This window comes from Miniopterus natalensis, chromosome 1, assembly GCF_054644295.1.
Source record: "Miniopterus natalensis isolate mMinNat1 chromosome 1, mMinNat1.hap1, whole genome shotgun sequence".
Lineage (NCBI taxonomy): Eukaryota > Metazoa > Chordata > Mammalia > Chiroptera > Miniopteridae > Miniopterus > Miniopterus natalensis.
This window is the reverse complement of record NC_142081.1, coordinates 193,419,349-193,438,768: the sequence shown is the minus strand read 5'-3', so window position 1 is coordinate 193,438,768 and position 19,420 is coordinate 193,419,349. Positions and strand designations below refer to the sequence as shown.

Genomic DNA, 19,420 nt, shown 5'->3' with positions numbered 1-19,420 from the left:
ACCTCCTCACGTTACCTCCCGCAGGAGGGTTTCAACATATGAATCAGGGGAAACACAAACATTCAGACCACAGCACGGGGCGATGGAACAAACCAGTCCTACTTTTCTGAGCCCCCGTCTTATTTCCTATAAGACTTGGATGTCACCCTGAAGAATGAATGTCAAGAACCAAGAAAGACGCCTCAAATAGTTAGACACAGAAATGCCCAACGACGGAGGAGCAACCTGCTCTGAGGAACAGATCCACAAGAACTGAAAACAGGTACCCAAATGTCCGCAGCAGCACTATTCGCAGCAGCCAAAGACGGGAACGACCCAAATGTCTCTCAACAGATGGATGGAAGAACAAAGTGTAGTCTAGACAAACAATAGAATGTTGTTCAGCCACAAAAAGGAGTGATGTCCTAACAGCTGCTCTGACATGGATGAATCTCAAAAACACGCCAAGTGAAAGAAGCCAGGCACAGGAGGCCATGTAGTGCATGATTCCCTCTACATAAAACATCCAGAACAGGTGAATTCATAGAGACAGAAAGCAGACTGGTGGTCTGCTTAGTGGGTACAGGGTTTCACTTTGGGGTGATGAACATTTTGGAACTAGACAGAGATGGTGGTGACGGAACATCATGAACATACCAAATGCTACTGAATTTTTCACTTTAAAATGGTTAATTTTGCGATGTGAATTTTATCTCAAAAACTTTTTTTAAAAGGATCAAAAAAGAAAATGCATGGTACAGGCCTGTAAAAACAGCAACCTGGTGCCCAGGGTTCTGAGCTCAGTTCTGCCACCTATTGGCAATGAGGGGGCTAAGTAGCCTCGGTCTCCACCTGTGTAAAACAAAGGGTAGGATGGGTCACTGGTTCTCAGTGAGAACAGCCTGTGTCACTCCCATGGAGAGCTGCTTCTAAATGCACAGGGCCAACCTGCAACCTCAGATTCTGACGCGCCCAAGGGAGAGTCGTGCCCATCACTGTGTTGAAAAAACGTATTTCAGGCCCTGCCCAGGTAGGTAGCTCAGTTGGTTAGAGCATCGTCCCAATACACCAGGGCTGTGGATCTGATCCTGGTCAGGGCACATACAAGCCAGAAGCAACAAATGAATGCAGAAATAAGTGTAACAAGTGGATGTTTCTCTCCTCGTGTCTCTCTCTCATATCAAAAAAAAAACAAACAAAAAACGTATTTCAGGGCTTAAGTCTACCCCCTTTTGAACACAGCAGACTGAAGCCCGCTAGCAGCCCGCGGTTCTAGTGCATTCATCTGTAACTGTGTATAAGACGCGCTTCAATTACAGACGACAAACATCAATGAAGTGCATTTATTAGGAAGATAAACTCCAAATAATCACAAGTGGTCCTAACACACACTTGGCGACCGCACAGGAAAGACACCTGACAGAATCCATGGGTTTTGCTTACACCACAAAAGGAGTTTTAAGGCAGTTTAATTCAATGCTGCAAAAACTACATCTGTGACAGAAACATAACATTCAACAGTAACTCAGGCCCCCAACTGCCCCCGATGACAACAAACCTCTGAACTAGTCGAACCGACAGCATTATCAGGGGCAGATAAACTGTCTCAAAAGCAACTCAGCGTGACACCGACCCAGAGAGGCCGTTCGGAGGCCTCCGAAGCTTAGGTGGCCAGCATGGATGGGTGACAGCGCTATCTGCAGGCCTCCACCCACACGGTTTTATTTCACACAAACATTTTACACCACCTTAGGAAGGCAAATGCACATCAGGTGAGAGGAAAACAGGTCTATCTCATATCACAGACAGAATTACAGAAAACACAGCCAGACGAGGCTACACTGGGATAGTTGGCTTTCCTGGCAGGCTCCTCTCGGGCACTGAGATGGAGCTTAAAAATATGCCGGGGTAAGTTCCGTCTTTCCCTCTGTCGTCACCACTTGGATCAGGCTCCCTGAGCTTGGTCGGTTTTTCTCTGTGATCCAGTCGTGGAAGGTTCTAGAACAAACAAGAAAAGCATTACATTTTAAAAGCAAAAATCTGATATGTGCTTATATTCACATCAATGGCTTGGGGGCTGCTGTGAAAAAGCCACTGAGGCATCGAGGACACAGACCAGGCCCTCTGCGATTTCAGTACTTCACTCCTCTAACTTCCAAGTGGCAGGAGCTGGCAAGATTTTAACTCTCATTTTTGTATTTTCCTGCATTGTTGGAGTACTTTATAACACAGTAGTATGATTTTAAGTAATTAAAAAAAAATTTCAGTTCATTCTAAAAGATAGACATGTGCACAATATTTAATACGTTGCTGTATTACCTTCCCAGAAATCTGGGAGAGAGAAAGAAGAAACTCATTCTTTTTATTAACAGTAAACATGGAACCCCACAGCTCTGTCAAGCAATAGGGAAATAAATACAAAACACAGACTAGTAGAGTAAAATACATTAAAAGCTAGAACAGGGGAGTTTAATAGCCAACCCTGCTTGAGGGAGTCCAGAAGACCCCCTCGAAGAAGACAGAATAGGGAAGGGCCTAAGAAATCCACGAGGTTGAACAAGTAGCTGCTGATTCTTAAGACACTTCCTCTGAGTGTTGAGTGCACCATCCCTCTGACAGTCCCCCAGCTGGGACCCTGAACCCCCTTTAACTGGCAAGCACTCCGAGGTCCTGGGATATTCCTGAGTGTCCAGCGGTAACGCCTGGACCAGAACTGACGTCTAACGTCCAAGTCTTTCGAGCTCCACTCCAGGGAAGGGACAAAGGCTCGAAAAGCGAAGCGCTGCTGAAATTCCCGAAGTGCTGACATGCCGTGACCCCATCTCCAGGGGCCAGGCAGAGCTGGGGGCAGCTCCACCACCCCACCGACCCCCCACTCTATGAGATCCACACTAAGGTACTACGGGCACTCACAGGCCAGGGAATGCCCAACACCACCTGCGTGGTTAGGCCAAGAGAACACGCACGTGCCCTCCTGCCCATAGCTGGGGGGCAGGGAAAGGGGGCGGGAGCTGCCGGTCACCGACGTCATGACTGTGATACTCACTCCACGAGGAAATCCAAGGGCGTCCAGGAGCTGAAATCGGCCTCGGGCATGGACTTCCTGTTCATCGGGGTGTCCAGGGTAATCCTGGGGTGCAGAGATAAGCTCGTCACTTGTGCCTCCCTTTATAACACCAGCTGCCCGGCCTCCTCGGGCAGGAAGACGCGCCGGGAGCCCCTAGCACCGCGGGAGGCAGCATCTCCCATGGGGAGATCCCGGGATGACAATCGGAGAGAGGCCAGGAAGCCGGCAGAGCACAGAGGTCGCCTCCGAGCCTAATTCCATGTGCGCTTTGTGGCTCACCGTTGGGCAAACGGAACAAAATGAAAGAGCCACATTTGGGCTTTTTAAAAAATACAGTCTTTATGGAAGGAACCGGCTTTGCTGTTTCAAGTCTCCCTTTACTCCCTGAAACGTGGCAGGCTCACTCTGAGGACTTCTGAAGTGCGACAATAACACCCTTTGGCTATGGGGAAAAGACGGCCTCCTCGTTCTGCGGCTATTTCCCACGAAATCATAGGCTTTTCAGGGAGAATGCAGAATCCAGCTGCGTGCGACTTTCCCAAGGACGTTCAGGCCTTGGGAATCGTTCAAAACCGCTGTGGGACCAGGTCACGGGGCCACCGATGCTCACGAATGAAAGGAAGCTGGACGGTCCAGGCCCCCAGCAGTCCCAACAGCTTTGTCATCGGACTACAGGCGAGAGGCGAGCCCGATGGTCCCAGGACCTTTCCAGCCAAAAGGAACTCGGCCTCCAAAGCTGCTGCCTCACCTGCACAGCTGAGTGGGGGTCATCCCCATCACTCGCTGACCCATCGTCGCCCAGTTTCCAGTGCCCTCCCTCAGGCTCCTCCCCACCCCGCACCCTCACAGACTAAATACCGTCTCCCTTCCACAGAGCTCCAACGGTGTGAAACACAGAACTACAAGTATTAAAATAAAATGTGTACACTAGCCCTGGCTGGTGCGGCTCAGTTGGCTGGGCGTCGTCCCTTACACCAAAAGGTCATGGGTTCGATTCCCGGTCTGGGCACAAGTACAGGAAGCAATCCACTGATGTTTCTTTCTCATATTGATGTTTCCCTCTCCCTCTCCCTTCCTCTCCCTCTAAAAAATTCAATAAAGACATATCCTTGGGTGAGGATTTAAAAAAATAAAAATGTGTAGGGTATGATTAGGAGGAAGGGGGGATGGATGGGAGGAAGGGAAGGGAACAAGAAATAAAGAGGCAAGACAGGCAGACCCATCCATCTGCCTGGAGGCTCATGCGACACCCAAAGAAGGCTCTTCAGGGCCGGGGATGAATTTTAGGAGCTGAGGTGACGGCACACACAAGTCCCTGGGGGAGAGCGGCTCTAGGACACGTGGACCCTGGGCAGGGGCGGGCAGAGGCCCCGAGCACTTACGGGAGCACGGCGATGGCGGCAGACCCGGGCGGCATGCCACTGTTCTTCCCCGCGAGGCTCTGGCACAGCTGATGGACGGCGCCCTTGGCCATGCCGTAGGCGATCATCCCTGGGAAACGGGGAGAAAACGGTTCAGTGACCACTGGCGACCGCTGGTGTGTCCAACGACCACCGGGCCAGGGTCCACAGGAAGCCTGGAAGAAGAGAAGGGTGGACATCTACAGAAAGAGCATGGAAGGGACGTAACCTTTCACGTGCACCCCGTCACCTGACAGTTAACATTTATCACAAAAGCCATAAAGATGCACATATTTTTACTTTTATTGTTGAGAAAACCAAGGCTCCAACAGGGTGAACGGCACGCCCAAGCTCACACACACACTTGCACTGAGGCCGCCCCAGAGGCAAAAGGCCAGGCAAGAGCTGGGTTCTGACCCCGTGGATGGTCAACTGCTTATGAGCAAAATCGAGCTGTCATTTGGAGTCAGGCTGCACAGATTCAAATCCCAGCTCTTCCACTTACCACCAAAGAAATCCTGAGCTGTTCTCATTGTCCCTCTAACCACAGTTACCCCATCTGTAAAATGGGGATGTACTTATTTCTGGGCTCAGCACAGGGTAGGAGCTCGGTAATGTTTCCCATATAAATTCACAGAAGTCATGTGCCCCAGAGCCCACCTCCCCGTGTAAAGTGTGAGCAACTCTGACATATGTATACGATGCTGCCTGCTAGTCTTCCTTTGCTCCCACTGATCAGTGACTGTTGCTGACTGAGCAAGGCATGCCTTTTATTAGGACAGGTTTCTGCCTGCTCTGCAGACACATGGCAGGAACAGGGTCCCTCCTCTCTAAAGGCCCCCATAGCACCCAGCTGTGGATGCTCACTAAATGCTGTAAACACCTCTCTTCCTTCACAAAACTTCTTCCAGGAGTCAGCAGCCTCTTTAAAAACAGCCAACAAGCATGCTCTTTAAAGTGTAACAGCCGAGGAGGCATCAAAGGTCCAGAGGGAGGTGGAGAATTATAGCCCAGCCAGGGAGCCAATCACTAAGCCGCTTCCAAAGCAAACTCAAATTGCAAAAGCCGGTCAAGGTCTCAAACAGTTATTTAGAAGCACAAGCGGAATATTTCACCATCCCCGGCTTCTCCGTTTAATCAGGGGCAGGGAGCCAACAGTGGCAGAGAGAAAGGACAAACTCTGCAGGGATTAAAAAAACCCAGCTTATGAGTCTCATTCATTGAGCCCCATCCCCAGCCAACTCCAGGGCTCACTCTTCATTCCATTCAAACAACATGAGAGCCGGGATCCGATGACGCAACAAGCAACCTGCAGCTCTAACGGTTTAATTCTACAGAATTCTGCACAATGCAGGTAAGGAGATCATTTACAAGAAATGGGGGAGGGGGGGAGGAACGGATTTCATAGGAAGATAAACACTTTCTTCCCAATTATAGGGAAGGCAGTCCCTCAAGACTGATTTCCAAGCACAGCAAGACAAAAGTGGTCACCAGCATTTTAATCCAGTTTACCCTCCAGCAGATAATCTACAAGTACAACCCTGGGAATAAGAGGGTGGGGGTTTCTCAGTATCTTCCCAAGTGAAAAAAATATATTTTCATTTTTGAACAACTGTTCTTGGGTTTGAAGGACTACTAAGCCTCTTCATCGTTTACTTTCAAATTATACATAGATTTCCCCAGATTTTTCTGGGGTCTGAATCAAAGCTGAAAGATTTCATGACTCAAATGAGTTTAACAATATCTAACTAAGAACTCAGAGATGAACACATGAACACCTGAAGCAAGAGGACCTGAGAAAAAGCAAGCCTGGAGTAAATAACACCAGTGCACACTTACTGCTGCCTCGGTCATACCTTTCTAAGACATTTACAACCATTAAGATGTCTGTAAGTCACAACCGCTATATAAAGGACCTTATTATTTATCTCCATTTTACAGATGACAACACTGAGGCTCAGAAAGGTTAAGGAACTTGCCAACTATCACAGAGTATGTGGCAAATATCAGAACAGAAACCCAACCTGTGTAGTCCCAGAGTGTGCAGTCTTAACCAGTACCCAAAGCTATAAACAAAACGATACTTACAAGCCAAAGAAAAAAAGGAGACTGGTTTGTCCTTCAGAAAAATTAGTCTTTCAGTCCTGGGCTTTTTTTTCTAAATGTCAAGCTCTTACTCATTTCTCTGTTTGCTTTCCAGTGCCTCTGCTCTCCGTCGCCTTTAATAAAAATCAGAGCTCAACCAAACTAACATCTGACATTTACACAGCTTTAATGACTGGCTGCAACAGCCATGGACTGGTAGGATCATATGCTCCGAGACACGTAGTAAGAAAGTAAGAGGCAAGAAATTGTTGATTTGTAAAAGTCTCACAGTTCAGTGAGCTGCATTAAAATTGAAGATGGGCCAGGTGGGGCGTGGCTCAGAGGTTGAGCACTGACCTAGGATCCAGGAGCTCCCTGGTTCGATTCCCAGTAAGGGCACATGCCCGGATTGCGGGCTTGATCCCCAGTTGGGGCACATAGGAGGCAGCCGATCAATGACTCTCCCATCATTGATGTTTCTCTCTCTCTCCCCCTCTCCCTTCCTCTCACTGAAATCAATAAAGATATAATTTTTTTAAAAATTGAAAAAGGTATTCAAGGTATCTGGCACACGAAACACACTACAGAGGCCACAAAACAGCCCCCCTTTTTATTAAAGAATTTAACTCAGGTAGTGGAAGTGGACACTTTCTGCCTCTGAGCTGTACCCTGCAAACCGCCACTTAAATTCCTTTAACCCTGTCTGAAAGGGAGTATTATGGATTGAAATGTGCCCCACCCAAATTCATATGTTGAAGTCCTAACCCACCCCCCCACCCCCCTCAGAATGTGACTGTATTTGGAGATGGGTCTTTAAAGAGGTCATTAAAATCAGGTCATCAGGGTAGGTCCTAATGTAGTGACTCGTGTCCTTATAGAGGGAACTGGGACACAGACAGGCACAGAGGGACAACCACATGAGGACATAGGAGAAGACGGCCACCAACAAGCCAAAACAAGAGGCGCCAGGAAGAAATCAAGACATTGACTCTGCTGACACCTTGACCTTGAACTTCCAGCCTCTAGAATTCTGAGACAAATTTCTGCCGTGGAAGCCACCCGGGGTACTTGGTTACAGCAGCCCTAGCAAACTAACCCAGGGAGTAAAAAATGCAAAGGAAGCCTGGACCCACCTGATATAATGGGAAAAGCACACAGCTTAGAAATAATTGGGATTCTGGTTCAAAGTAAGATTACAACTTACAAGTGAATTAGCTACACTAAGTTTTCGTTTCCTTACCTATAAGTGGAAAAAGACCAATAATGCCATTGGCCCCAGGACCCGATGAGGACATATGTGAAGCGACCTTTGAGGAGACTCCCATGCACTGGGCACCTCATGTATGTTAATATCTCCCATGCTTACAGCTGCTCCTAGAGGCAGGTGACACTGTCACTAGTTACAATCAAGGAAACTACGTAGAAATTTGGTCAAACGGATACATAATTTGTTTGCAACCAAGCAGCTGGGACGAGGAATCCACCCCCAGCCTCTCTCACTCTATCACCCAGTTTCCAGCAGCCGAGCTGCTTCCCTGGGACACATGAACACGACGTGATGGTGATAATACGTGTTCATTAACTAATTCAGACCCACTCAACACGATCATTCCCTGAGTGGGTCATGGATAAATAAATCAGGTGGGGGGAGGGCAGGGTACAGCATTCCTTCACCACCAGGAACAGGAGGACACTGCACAAAAAGGATCAGGAGTCCTCCTGAGAAGATTCAGGCCTCAAGGAAGCAAAACCCACCCACACAGAGCGTAAAGGGCTCATGGAAGTGCCCAGAGGCCCCAGTGAGCAGGCATCAGCATTCCCATTTCACAGGCGGGGAAACGAAGGCTTACCAGGAGTCCCGTCCAGGGCAGCCTTGGCACCGGCCAAGGTCAGGAGGCCTCCTTCCTTGAGGTGCTTGGTGGCCAGGTGGCTGGAGATGGTGGACGTCCACATGCTCTGCTTCCACATCAGGTCACAGTTTTTAAAGAGAGCTGAGTGAGGAAACAACAGGTGGGCTCAGCCCCTGGCGTGGGGACTGGCAGGGAAGCACAGCTCACGGCGCTGAAACTCAGGCAGCACCAGCCTCTCGGCCCGGGCGGCACCAAGGTCTAGTACAAGCAGCAAGGGCTTTGTGGTCGGGCATGCAGGTCCGAATCCAGGCCGCTGGATCGCCCCAGTCTCAGCTTCCTCATCTGGACACTGGCAACATTTTGGCCAATAAGTGAGGACTGTGAACAGCCCTGCGGGACTGGGACTGGCGTCCGTTCAGAGATTGTTCTGCTTTAGGAAGGGCGTCAGATTTGTAATAGAACCTTCTATTCTGCCCTGGCCGGTTTGGCTCGGTGGTTAGAGCGTGGGCCCGCACACTGAAGGGTCCCAGGTTCGATTCCAGCCAAGGGCACACACCTGAATTGCAGGCTCTAGCCCCAACCCTGTGTCCTCCTCACACCGATGTTTTTTTCTCTCTCTCCCTTCCAATCTCTTAAACGCAATGGAAAAAATATCTTCAACTGAGAATTAAAAAAAAAAAAAAGGAACCTTGTATTCTAAGTCAGGTTTTACTTATGATAAAAAGTGGAGGGAATATTACCCCATGAACATAAAGGGCTTTTACAGAGCTACGTTTTTTATGGCCGAAAGTTTAATGCCGGCGTTAAAGACCCTTTAAAAGAAAGCTGAAATGACAACCATTTCACATTTATTTTAACTCTCTGGCCTTGCTAAAAATGGAAGCAGAAACAAGTGGTAACATATGCAACTTTGGCAGCTGGCAGCTGTCCCCTACCGCTCTCCAACCCCCACTGGAATAACCGATTCCGGCAGGGGTAACCCATGGGCGCTTAAAACCCTGAGGTTTTAGAAAGCTGGGGTTCTCAAGGTGTTTGGGAAGGGGATATTCACACGCAAAGCCAAAGCACCATCCCACTGGTCACTTAGTAACTGCAAGCAGACAAAGGGACATTTATAATGGGCGCCTATCGGCTACCCCCTTGACCAAGCAGCAAATTTGGCATCACTAGGGATGGGCAGGGCCATGTGACATGGTGACAGTCCCAATGTGATTAGTGTGCAGTACTTATTACTCAGGAAGGATTCTCACCTCCAAAATATTTAACCTGAATCTAAGCCCGTCCTTAGATCTAAATTCCAGTTCACAGGAAATACTAGGGCTGGATGAACAAGGTAAATGACAATTTAAAGAAACAGGAAGACACATTCATATGAAAAATGCCCTGATTCACCAACTCTATCGCCGGAAGAAAAAAATCTAGGTTAAGGGACTAAAAACAACAACAAGATGAGGCATAAACCCTGATGTTTAGGGGGAAGAAAACAAAAAACTATAAAAGCCATGGAATAAATTGGGGAATTGGAATGTGGGATGGATATTACTAATCTTACAGAATCACTGTAATTTTCTTGGACACGATAACGTAGGGAAACGAGTGCACTTTGGGGATGGATGCTGAAATCGGTGAAGTGTGAACTTACTTACACGAGGTTAACAAAAAACACCTACACAGAGCACACACGCAGGGAAGCCAGGGAGCAAGCACAGCAAATGTTGGCAGCTACCGAGTCCAGATGGAGGGTGTCGGGCGTTCCCTGAACTTTTCTTTCAGCTCTTCTGTGTGTTTGCAAATGTTCATAATAATAAAGAAGTTGGAAAATGTACTTGGCATTAAAAAAAGCTCAATTCTGAGTTCTGACCTGCGGAACCATCTCCCCATTTCCTATACATCCCCCGATTCCCTGCAATAGGCCCTGTAACACTGGGGCAGGAATAACGCTGATTTTGTTCTGCCTCTAAACTTCAAGCTCGATGTCCCCCTCCCCGATCCCTTTATGGGAAGCTGTCACTGTGTCTGTAAAACGGGGTGTGCGTCCCTACCTCACAGAGCTACTGTATAGACCGGGACACGCAGGGAAACACCTGGCCTGGCGCACGGCGTGGACCCAGCCCCTGCCCGCAGAGTGAATGATCAGCTCGGAAGGGGACTCACACTTGGACTTGGCGTTGCCCCCAGCCCATCCTCCGGCCACGCAAAGGATCGCATCCACCTTCTCTTCACCCAGGAGCTTGCCAACCGCAGCCGTCACCTTAACCGCAAAGGGCAGAAAGATCATGAATGCTCGGGCAAACCTAAACAGGCTGCCGTCTGCACAGACACTTCACATTGTTTTTCACTCTCTTTTAAGGCGGGTAACAGTATCTGGCAAATAGCAGTTTAAACACTAGCTGTAGGATGAATCTATAATAACCATTTCGGGCAGTAAGGCCCACCTACATTTCAATGTGACTTTTACAAAGCAATCTAGAATCTTCTTTTGAGCTCTCTAAAGGGTGGGGCCATAAGCATCCTTGGAATAAAACAATTAATTTAAAGATTGGTAAAAGGTTTAAAAGGTCACCTACAACTTCAGTGCCTGCAGCTAACCTTCTGCATATTTCTTTCTAGACTTTTCTTTGCAAATCACAGAATCATAATCTGAGATGATTCTACTCTTCCCCCAATATAAAAACCCCTCTCGCTGCAACTCCAAGAGAAAATGCTAAAGAGAAATTATTTTCTTAAAGCAGTAACAAAAATACAGTCAATGGCAAAATGTTGGTAAATACAGAGTACATGGGGGTTTATTTTATTTCTCTCTCAATTTCTGTTTGACTGAAAATTTTTAAGTGTTGAAAACACATGCATGTCCTTCTGCTATAATTTATTAAAACAAAGTTTGGAGAGGGGCCACTCTAGCCATTGGCGAGGGCCCTTTTCCCCATTTCTCAGGAAGGGCTGAGACGACGCCTCCCAATTGCTTCCTTACGATCAAGTTTCTGAAGACTTATCGCAAGACGAAGTATCTGTCTCAGCGGCACAATCCAGTCCCTGCCCTCTCCCCAGCAGTGTGTGAGCCTCCGATTATTCCTTCAAAGAGAACGCTTGGCAGTGGAAACCATTCTTTCCTCTCTACACCCCACACCTAGCGATTTCCTTTCAAGAAACCCCTGAAGTCCCCCTGGCCCTATTCATGAGCATCTCACCTAATCCTGACTTTTCTCTGCTGGCCTCCCTCCTGCCACCCTGGTTCCCTGGCTGGGCCCTCCCTTCATTCTTAATCCATGTTCTGTTGCCAAGAGCCCAGACCCCAGCTGCCAGGGGCTGGATCATCTCCCCTGACATCTGTATGTCCTAATTTTAAGAAAGCAAGGGGCCCGCAGCATTTTTTAATTCCTCCCGCTTAACTTTTGCTCTCTGCCCAGTTTTCTAGATTCTGTGCCTTCTTCATTCCTGCATCTCTTCACTGTCACTAGTGAACACCTGCCCAGGGGGGCAATCTGACATGTATTACGCTTGAATTTCCTCTTCTGGAGCTTTACAAACAAAAACTAGATGTCATGCTATTGTCCAGAAATTCTTAATTGGGGGGGAGGAGAAGGGGGGTTGTAGGAGAAGTTAAAGAGTTTAAATACACTGTATAGTCAAGTCTCAGATACAGACAACTTCACACTCAAAAAGCACACAGCCATCAGCACCTGCAGCTAACAAGAGGAGACGCTGACTGCAGGAACACACTGGCGGCTGCTCTGAGCCCAGGGCTGCCCCTGGATTGATTTTACCATCTGTTACTTCATTCACACGGAGCTGCTTTGCCGAGGCAGCTTAGCATGCAGTTAGGAGAGCAGACATCCAACCCCCACTGCCCGGTTCAAATCCTGGCTGTGCCACCTACCACCTGTTTGACCGTGAGCAGATACCAGGGCCTTTCTGTGCCTCAGACTCCCCATTTCTAAAAGGAAGATAAATCAGAAACTTTGTTCTGGGTGTTACAGATATTCAGCAAGTTAACGTGAATACAGCACTTGGAATGGTGCCTGACACACAACAATGCTACGTCAGGTTTTCCTATTACGCCTGGTAAGGCCAATAGCACAGGAAACATAGGACCGTATTATAAAAAGTAAGAATAACAAAGCCCTGGCCTCTGTGGCTCAGTTGGTTGGGCGGCGTCCCATACACCAAAAGGGTACCAGTTTAATTCCTGGTCAGGGCAGGGCACGTACCCAGGCTGAAGGTTCAATCCCCGCACACGGGAGGCAACCGATCGATGTTTCTCTCTCATATTGATGTTTCTCCTTCTCCCTCCTCTCTAAAATAAAAAATAAAATATATTTAAAAAAAAAAAAAAAAAAGAACAAAAATCCACTGTCTGGAATAAGGGAGCTGGCTTTTCATATTCCAACCTATGTCTAACTGATGCTTTCAAAAGAGAAAGTGAGCAGGGCAGTATGCTCAAGATTTAGGGTGTTCTTATTTTAAATTTATACATGTGCACATTTGGAGAAATGGACTGGAAGGAAATCTCACAACACATTAACTGCATAATGGGACTAGACACAATTTCCCCCTTCTTTTGGTTTTACTGTATTTCCTACATCATACATGCATCACTTTTTAAATGTTATAAAAAATAGCTGAGGAGCCCTAGCCCATTTGGCTCAGTGGTTAGAGCATTGGCTGGAGGACTGAAGGGCCCCAGGTTGAATTCTGGTCAAGGGCATGTACCTCGGTTGCAGGTTCGATCCCTAGCCCTGGTCGGGGCTTGGGCGGGAGAAAACCAACCAATGTGTCTCTCTCACGTCGATGTTTCTCTCTCTCTCTCCCCCCACCCACCCTGCGCCCCTTCCTCTCTCTGTGAAAAGCAATGGAAAAAATATCCTCAGGTGAGATTAAATAAATAAATAAACCAATGTAGGCTGCTTTTAAAAAAAGTGCTGTGCTCAGATTACTAGCGAGGGCATAACTAAACGAAAAACGATAAGTCCCTGGACTTATTATAGTTCTTAATAAACTGTGAACAAGTCTCTTGTTAGGAGACCCATGCTCCCAACTCTTCCACTAGCTAGCTTGTTGGCTGTGTCAGTTAGTGTCTGAAACTCAGTCCCCTCGGCTATAAATGGGGCTGCCACCCATGCCCACCTGCCTCACTGAGAGCCCATCTCACAAAGAAGGATGTCATTTCCTGGGGAATGTGGCCTGGAGCCCTGGCAGGAAGACCACACAGAGCATCCTTCAGGTGGCCTGTGGGAACCATCGACGAGCATCTCAGCTACTGATACCAACACATCCATCAAGCTGCTAACAGCTTCCTTCTGGGAGGGACACGGTCTCGGGGTCACAGGGGCACTTCACCACTGACTGACACATTTACAGAGTTTTGTTTGACTTCTTGTTGTACAATAAGTACATCACTTTATAATTCAAAATAACCTGTTTTGTTGGTATTCTTGCTTTGAACTAGAGAGCTCCACTCTTTAGAATGTATCCTAAATAAATCATCGGTAATGGGGAAAAAGACGTTCACCACTTCTTAATGGTAAAAATAAAAAACTGCAAAGAAGTTAAATGTATAACATGTGGGAACTAAAAAAACTGTGGCCAATCCACAAAATTAAACTACACAGACAGGTGTGTTTTTTTAAGTGATCTGAAGAAGTACTGAAATTAAATTTTATTTAAGTTTTTTAAAAGCTGATCATAAAATATAAAATACAAGATTATCTCAACTTGCAATGCTAATAACGTTTAGTATCCACAGGAAAGACAGGAAAACAGGACCAAATGTGAGCAGTCGGCTAACTAGAAACAGATAATAGGTAATTTATCTTCATTGTGTTTCTTTTTCCACTTTTTCCAAATGTCCCTCAATGGGTACACATGGCTTTCATAATTAGAGAAATAATATTTGAGAAAGGAAGAACACGTCACCCGTGGGCACCTCTCCCCAGGCGTGGGGGGTCCTTCTCTGGAACTACCTGGTCAGCCTGCTCGGTGAACGAGTCTGTCATTTTGACGACGACGCTGGCACTGGCATCATCATTCTCTACCACGTCGATGCTGGCCACCCACTGCAGCAAAGAAATAGCTCTGGTCAGGAGGCGACAAGCTCTTATTCCTTTAAAGGTCCATGCCCAGAAATGGGGGCAGTGGAGACAGAGGGGAGGCCTAAAGGAAAACCCATGAGAGAAAGGGTCTAGCTACTGACCTCTGGCACTTACAGGGAGGTCTGACCTGAGCCAGTCCACGCCAGCCCAGCCCAGCCCAGCCCATTCCACCTCCAAAGGCCTCACTTTCCTTTTCTTCCACTCTCACCTCTGAAAGCCAAACCCTGCACTTCCAGAGACCCTCCTCAAGCAGGGTCTGCAAACTTTTTCTGTAAAGGGCCAGGGAGGAAATATTTTAGGCTGTGCTGGCTCTGTGGTCTCTGTTGCAACTACCCAACCCTGCTGTTACCATGGGAGAGCAGCCATAGGCCACAAGTGAATGAACGAGCGTGGCTGTGTTCCAAAAACATTTCACGTGCTGAAATATGAATTTCATATCATTTTCACACATCACATAATATTATCCCTCTCTTGATTTCTTTTCAACCATTTAACAACGGGAAAGCAGTCTTAGCTCTTGGGTTGTACAAAAACAGACGGCAGGCTGGACTTGGCCCATGGATGATGAGAGTTTTGGACCCCTGCCCCAGAGCACAGAGGGAAGGATGGCTCTGGGTTCGGGAATCAGGCAGACTGGGGTTTGAATCCTGCCTCTGCCATACAGTGGCTTTCTCGAGCTCATGCTGCTAAGTGAGGGTTAACAATGAACAGGGCGAGAGTGAGAATTAAGTGAAACAGGAGGCTACGGCTGCCAGCACAGGTGACACATGGTTCTTAGAAAGCTCCAGGGCTCTGGGGTCTGAAGGCCCCAGACATAAAGGTCTCTACCTACCACAAACTTTGAAGGACACAGCATCCATTCAAGAACACTCACTTCTTCTGTCACCAGCCAAGGGAGACACTGAGACAAAGAAAAGTTTCTATCCCAGAACTCGCAGGAATGAAGGGGGTGGGACAGCCAAAGGTAAACCAGTTCACCAAATTCCACCACCAACTCAAAGGTAATACAAAGCACCCCCGCCAGGGGAAAGCACAGCCCTCACGTGTGTCACATGTGGATACCAACAGGACTACTGTAGTAAAATTACTGGGTAGAGTAAAAGAAAGTAAGAGTATGTAAGGGCCTGGCTGGCGTGGCTCTGCAGCTGAGCATCAGCCTATGATCCAGGAGATGGAGGTTCATTCCCCGCCAGGGCACATGCCCGGGTTGCGGGCTAGAACCACAGTAGGGGGAGTGCAGGATGCAGCTGATCAATGACTCTCTCATCATTGATGTTTCTCTCTCTCTCTCCCTCTTCCTTCCTCTCTCTCTGAAATCAATAAAGACATATTTAAAAACAAACAAACAGGAGTACGTAAGGGACCTGGTATGTAGGAACACAGTGCCTGGCCTGGCTGGAACTCCTCACACGTTACAGTTGTCACCGCCTTCCTTCCGTCCATGCAGACTTCCTAGGTTCCGGGGCAGTGTATGGCAGGAAGGGGGGGCAGCATGTTCAGAATCACTTAGAAGCATATTCCTAGACCGGATTCTGAGCCAGAAGAAAGCCCTGGGCCCCCCCTCCCCCCCGGTCCCAGGGCACCCTCTCCCAGGCTGCTAACTGAACCCTCAGGAAAACTCCCCAGAGCTCCAGCTTGGACTTTGAGCAAGTGACAGGAGGCCACAGGGCAGAGTCTCCGCCGGGAGTGCACCGATCCCCGCTCAGAGGCGGGGGTCAGGGTTCCTGGCCTGCGACCCGCTCAGCTCCCACCTCCTCCTTCAGGGAGTGAACAGCTGATTGTGCAAAGTAGCTGAAATGGTCCCCGAAGCAAAGACGCCGCCAGTGTTTGAGGGGCTGAGCCTTCGCTGCATCGGGGTCCACTGGGGGCTAAATGGACAGGGGTGTAGATAACAGGGGGAGGAAGAAACCTCTCCCCTTCCTCTCCCCTTCTAGGTTCTTCCAGCTGGTCCAATAATGAAATCAACGAGGCGGAGGTTAACAAGAGGAAATAACCAACGTAATTACATGGGTACATATGGGAGCCCCGCACGGGAGGTCAGGGGCAGACAGCTCTGCGTGAGAGCTGAGGTGGGCGCCTCGGCCTCCAAGGGGAGAGAGGTCATTTGAAGGACATAAGAGGAGCAGATGTCCAGTATCGGGAAGCTGGCACTGCCCTGTAGGTAGGTAGGTCCTTAAGAAATATTTCTGGTAATACCTCTTCTTATGGGCAAGGCCTCTAATTTAAATTTTTGAAGGGAGAGGGAAAAGTTTCTCCCAAACCCACAAGGTCTCTGTTGCCTTAAGCTCAAAATAATTCCCCCGAGTGAATTAAAGTGAATTCACACGAAATAAACGCGAGCCAGTGACACCCACACGCTGGGAGCCTCCTGTGGGCCCCTCAGGACGCAGGGCAGAGGCATCAGGAGCGGCGGGCACCGGGCACCCACCACCCACCACCCTCCACCCGGCGCGGGCTCCCCGCAAGCGAGCGCCGTTTCCTCACCACCCCTAGGGGCAAATGCACCGGCACCCCCATTTTACAGATGCGGACCCGGGCCTGGGGAAGGTGGGCGGTCGGCTCAGGGCGGCGGGGCCCGCAGCCGGGGTCGGAGGGAGCGACTCCCGGGCCCGCCCCGCCCGCCGGCCCCTCTCCTGAGTCACGCCGGGCTCCCCGGGCCCACCGAGCCCGCGGGGCACCCCCCCCGCAAAGGCCCCGAGCCCACGGCCGCGCGAGCGCGCGCTCGGAGGCGGGAACGGCCGTGCGGACGGGCCCCGGGCGGACGGCGCAGGGACCCCGCCTCCTCCAGGCCGCCCTCCCAGGATGCACCGGGAGGACCCCGGGCCCCCCAGCTCCTCGGGGCGCCCTCGCCCCCCGGCCGCCCGCGCCCGCGCCCGCCGAGTTACCCAGTCGCGGGCCCGGAACGCCTGCACGCATCGCGAGCCCAGCGCGCCGCGGCCGCCGTACACCAGCACCCGGCGCGCCTCGCCCGCCGCCGCCATCCTGCGCCTCCCGCTCGGCTCCCGCTCGGCTCCCGCTCGGCGCCCGCGGCTCCCTGCGCCCCGAGCCCCCGCGCCGCGCCCCTGCGCGCCCCGCCCCGGCCGCCAGCCAACCGGCCGAGAGGCGCCGCGCGCCCGCCGCGCCCGCTGCTGCCCCCTAGCGGGCGGCCGCGCGGGGCGACGAGGGCCTGCAGCCCGGCTGGCCCGCCCGCCGCCTGCGCGGGCGGGTGTCCGGGGCGGGGCGGGGCCTGGGGCGGGGCGGGGGCCTGGGCGGGGCCTGGGCGGGGCCGGCGGAGCGCGGGGCGCCCCCGCCTCGCTGCAGCAGAGCCCGGGAGCTGCTCCGGGCGAAGGCGGCCCGCGTCCCGCACCGCTCCCCTCGCTGCCGCCCGGCCTCCCGTTTCGTAGCCTCAGTCTCCCCGCCGGTGAAGTGGGGGTGCTAGTGGCCTGGCCCCCTCGGGTTTCGGAGGGACTTTAAAAGCCTGGCTGGCGTACTCAGCGTGAGAGGCGAGTAGCAGGAGCTCAGTAAATGCCGGCTGGGCGTCGGTGATCCTGCTCTTGCCGCTGCTTCTGCTACAGTTCACTTGGGCCCCTTAGAGATTGTCAGCTCCGGGCTGCTTGCATTTGGGGAGGGGGGAGGGGTATTTAAATACCTACTTGGGGGCATATTTAAGCATTAAAAATTGCCTAGCAAGTGATACAAAAATTGTAGTATACTATATTTTAAGTGTTTATACTTTACAAATTAATGCTTTTAATAGTAAAAAAAAAACTGCAGGAAATGATTACAAAGTTGCTTAAAAATAGGAGTGCACCGAAGGCCTTTGTTTTGGTAGGGACACAAGTTCAATGATGTAAAGTCCTGTAATACTGTCCTTGGACATCTGTGGCCATATGTGAGCCCCCACCAAATGGCACCACGTGCCCCACCAACAGAGCCTGGCATTTTCTCTCTTGCAGATTAGTCACTTCTTCGCATGGCCTGTGCCCCTGAGACGAGGTTTCTCAGTTGCAGCTCTGTCGGTTTTGTGCAGCATGGGGTGGGGAGATGGGCTGTCCTGTGCATTTTAGTAGGTTTAGAGCATCTCTGGTCTCTACCTCCTAGATGCCCGTAGCAGCGCCCCACCCCTCCAGTCATCACAATAAAAAATATCACCAGATATTTCCAAATGTCCCCCCAGGAAGGGGGAGGCAAAAATCACCCTTGGCTGAGAACCGCCGTCCTAACGCTTGTAACCTTGACAGCAGGATCCCCTATTATGCACCTCTGTGTCACCCTGCCCCAAACACAGGCCCTGTACCCAGCAGACACACAGATGTTTGCTCAATAGACTTGTGCCAGATAAGGCTGCCAGAAGTGCATCCTGGGAGAACCGGCTGCCTCCTGTAGCTCATTTTATTATCAGAAACGTCATTACCAGAAACAGAATTGCTAGGAGACTGGATGGAGAGAACAGCAGTTATTTGGGGCCCTCTGTATGCCACGCACTGTGCTAAGAGACCTGCCTGTGCCATTTCATTTTACCTCGCACAGCAATCCTATGACAGCTTAGGAAGCTGAGTCATGGGAGTCCCAGGCACTTGCCCAGAAGAGCAGGAATTTGAACCCAGGTCTTCAGCAGTTCTGCTTAACCACACCTCCACTGGTCCTGACAAGAGCTTGTTGGGAATCAGTTGTTTCCCATATAATTTTTCTAAAAATAATTGCTTAACCTCTAAAACACCAAAAGTTGACATAGGTCCATCGTTTGGGGCCGAAATGTGATGCAAAAGTAGTAGACGTTTCCTATGTCTCAAAGCAAGCTCAATGTTAAATAGAAAATCATTATCGGTGCACTCTTCATGTGCCAAGCCGTCTTTTATATGTATTTTGTTATTTATTACCGGAAAAACATTTGCTGTTTTAAGGTCATTGTGATGAAGATGAGCTATTGCAAGTCAAAGACCTGACCTCCAGTTTTCTCGGGAGAGAAAT

General features: G+C 49.9%; 1 protein-coding gene across 2 annotated transcripts; it reads right to left on the bottom strand.

Annotated features, from left to right (window-relative positions):
* Positions 1-1,308: 1,308 nt before the first annotated feature.
* Positions 1,309-17,451, bottom strand: QDPR (quinoid dihydropteridine reductase). Of its 2 annotated transcripts, none has more exons than XM_087828134.1 (7): positions 17,356-17,451; positions 14,342-14,434; positions 10,536-10,632; positions 8,382-8,522; positions 4,429-4,537; positions 3,026-3,109; positions 1,309-1,977 (listed from the first exon to the last, which is right to left on the bottom strand). In XM_087828134.1, the coding sequence occupies exons 1-7, from the start codon at positions 17,449-17,451 to the stop codon at positions 1,872-1,874; spliced, it is 726 nt and encodes a 241-aa protein (XP_087684260.1). In that variant the 3' UTR covers positions 1,309-1,871. The 2 variants fall into 2 exon arrangements, with proteins under 2 accessions (XP_087684260.1, XP_016055244.2); XM_016199758.2 differs by lacking the exon at positions 17,356-17,451 and adding an exon at positions 15,303-15,751.
* Positions 17,452-19,420: the final 1,969 nt, after the last annotated feature.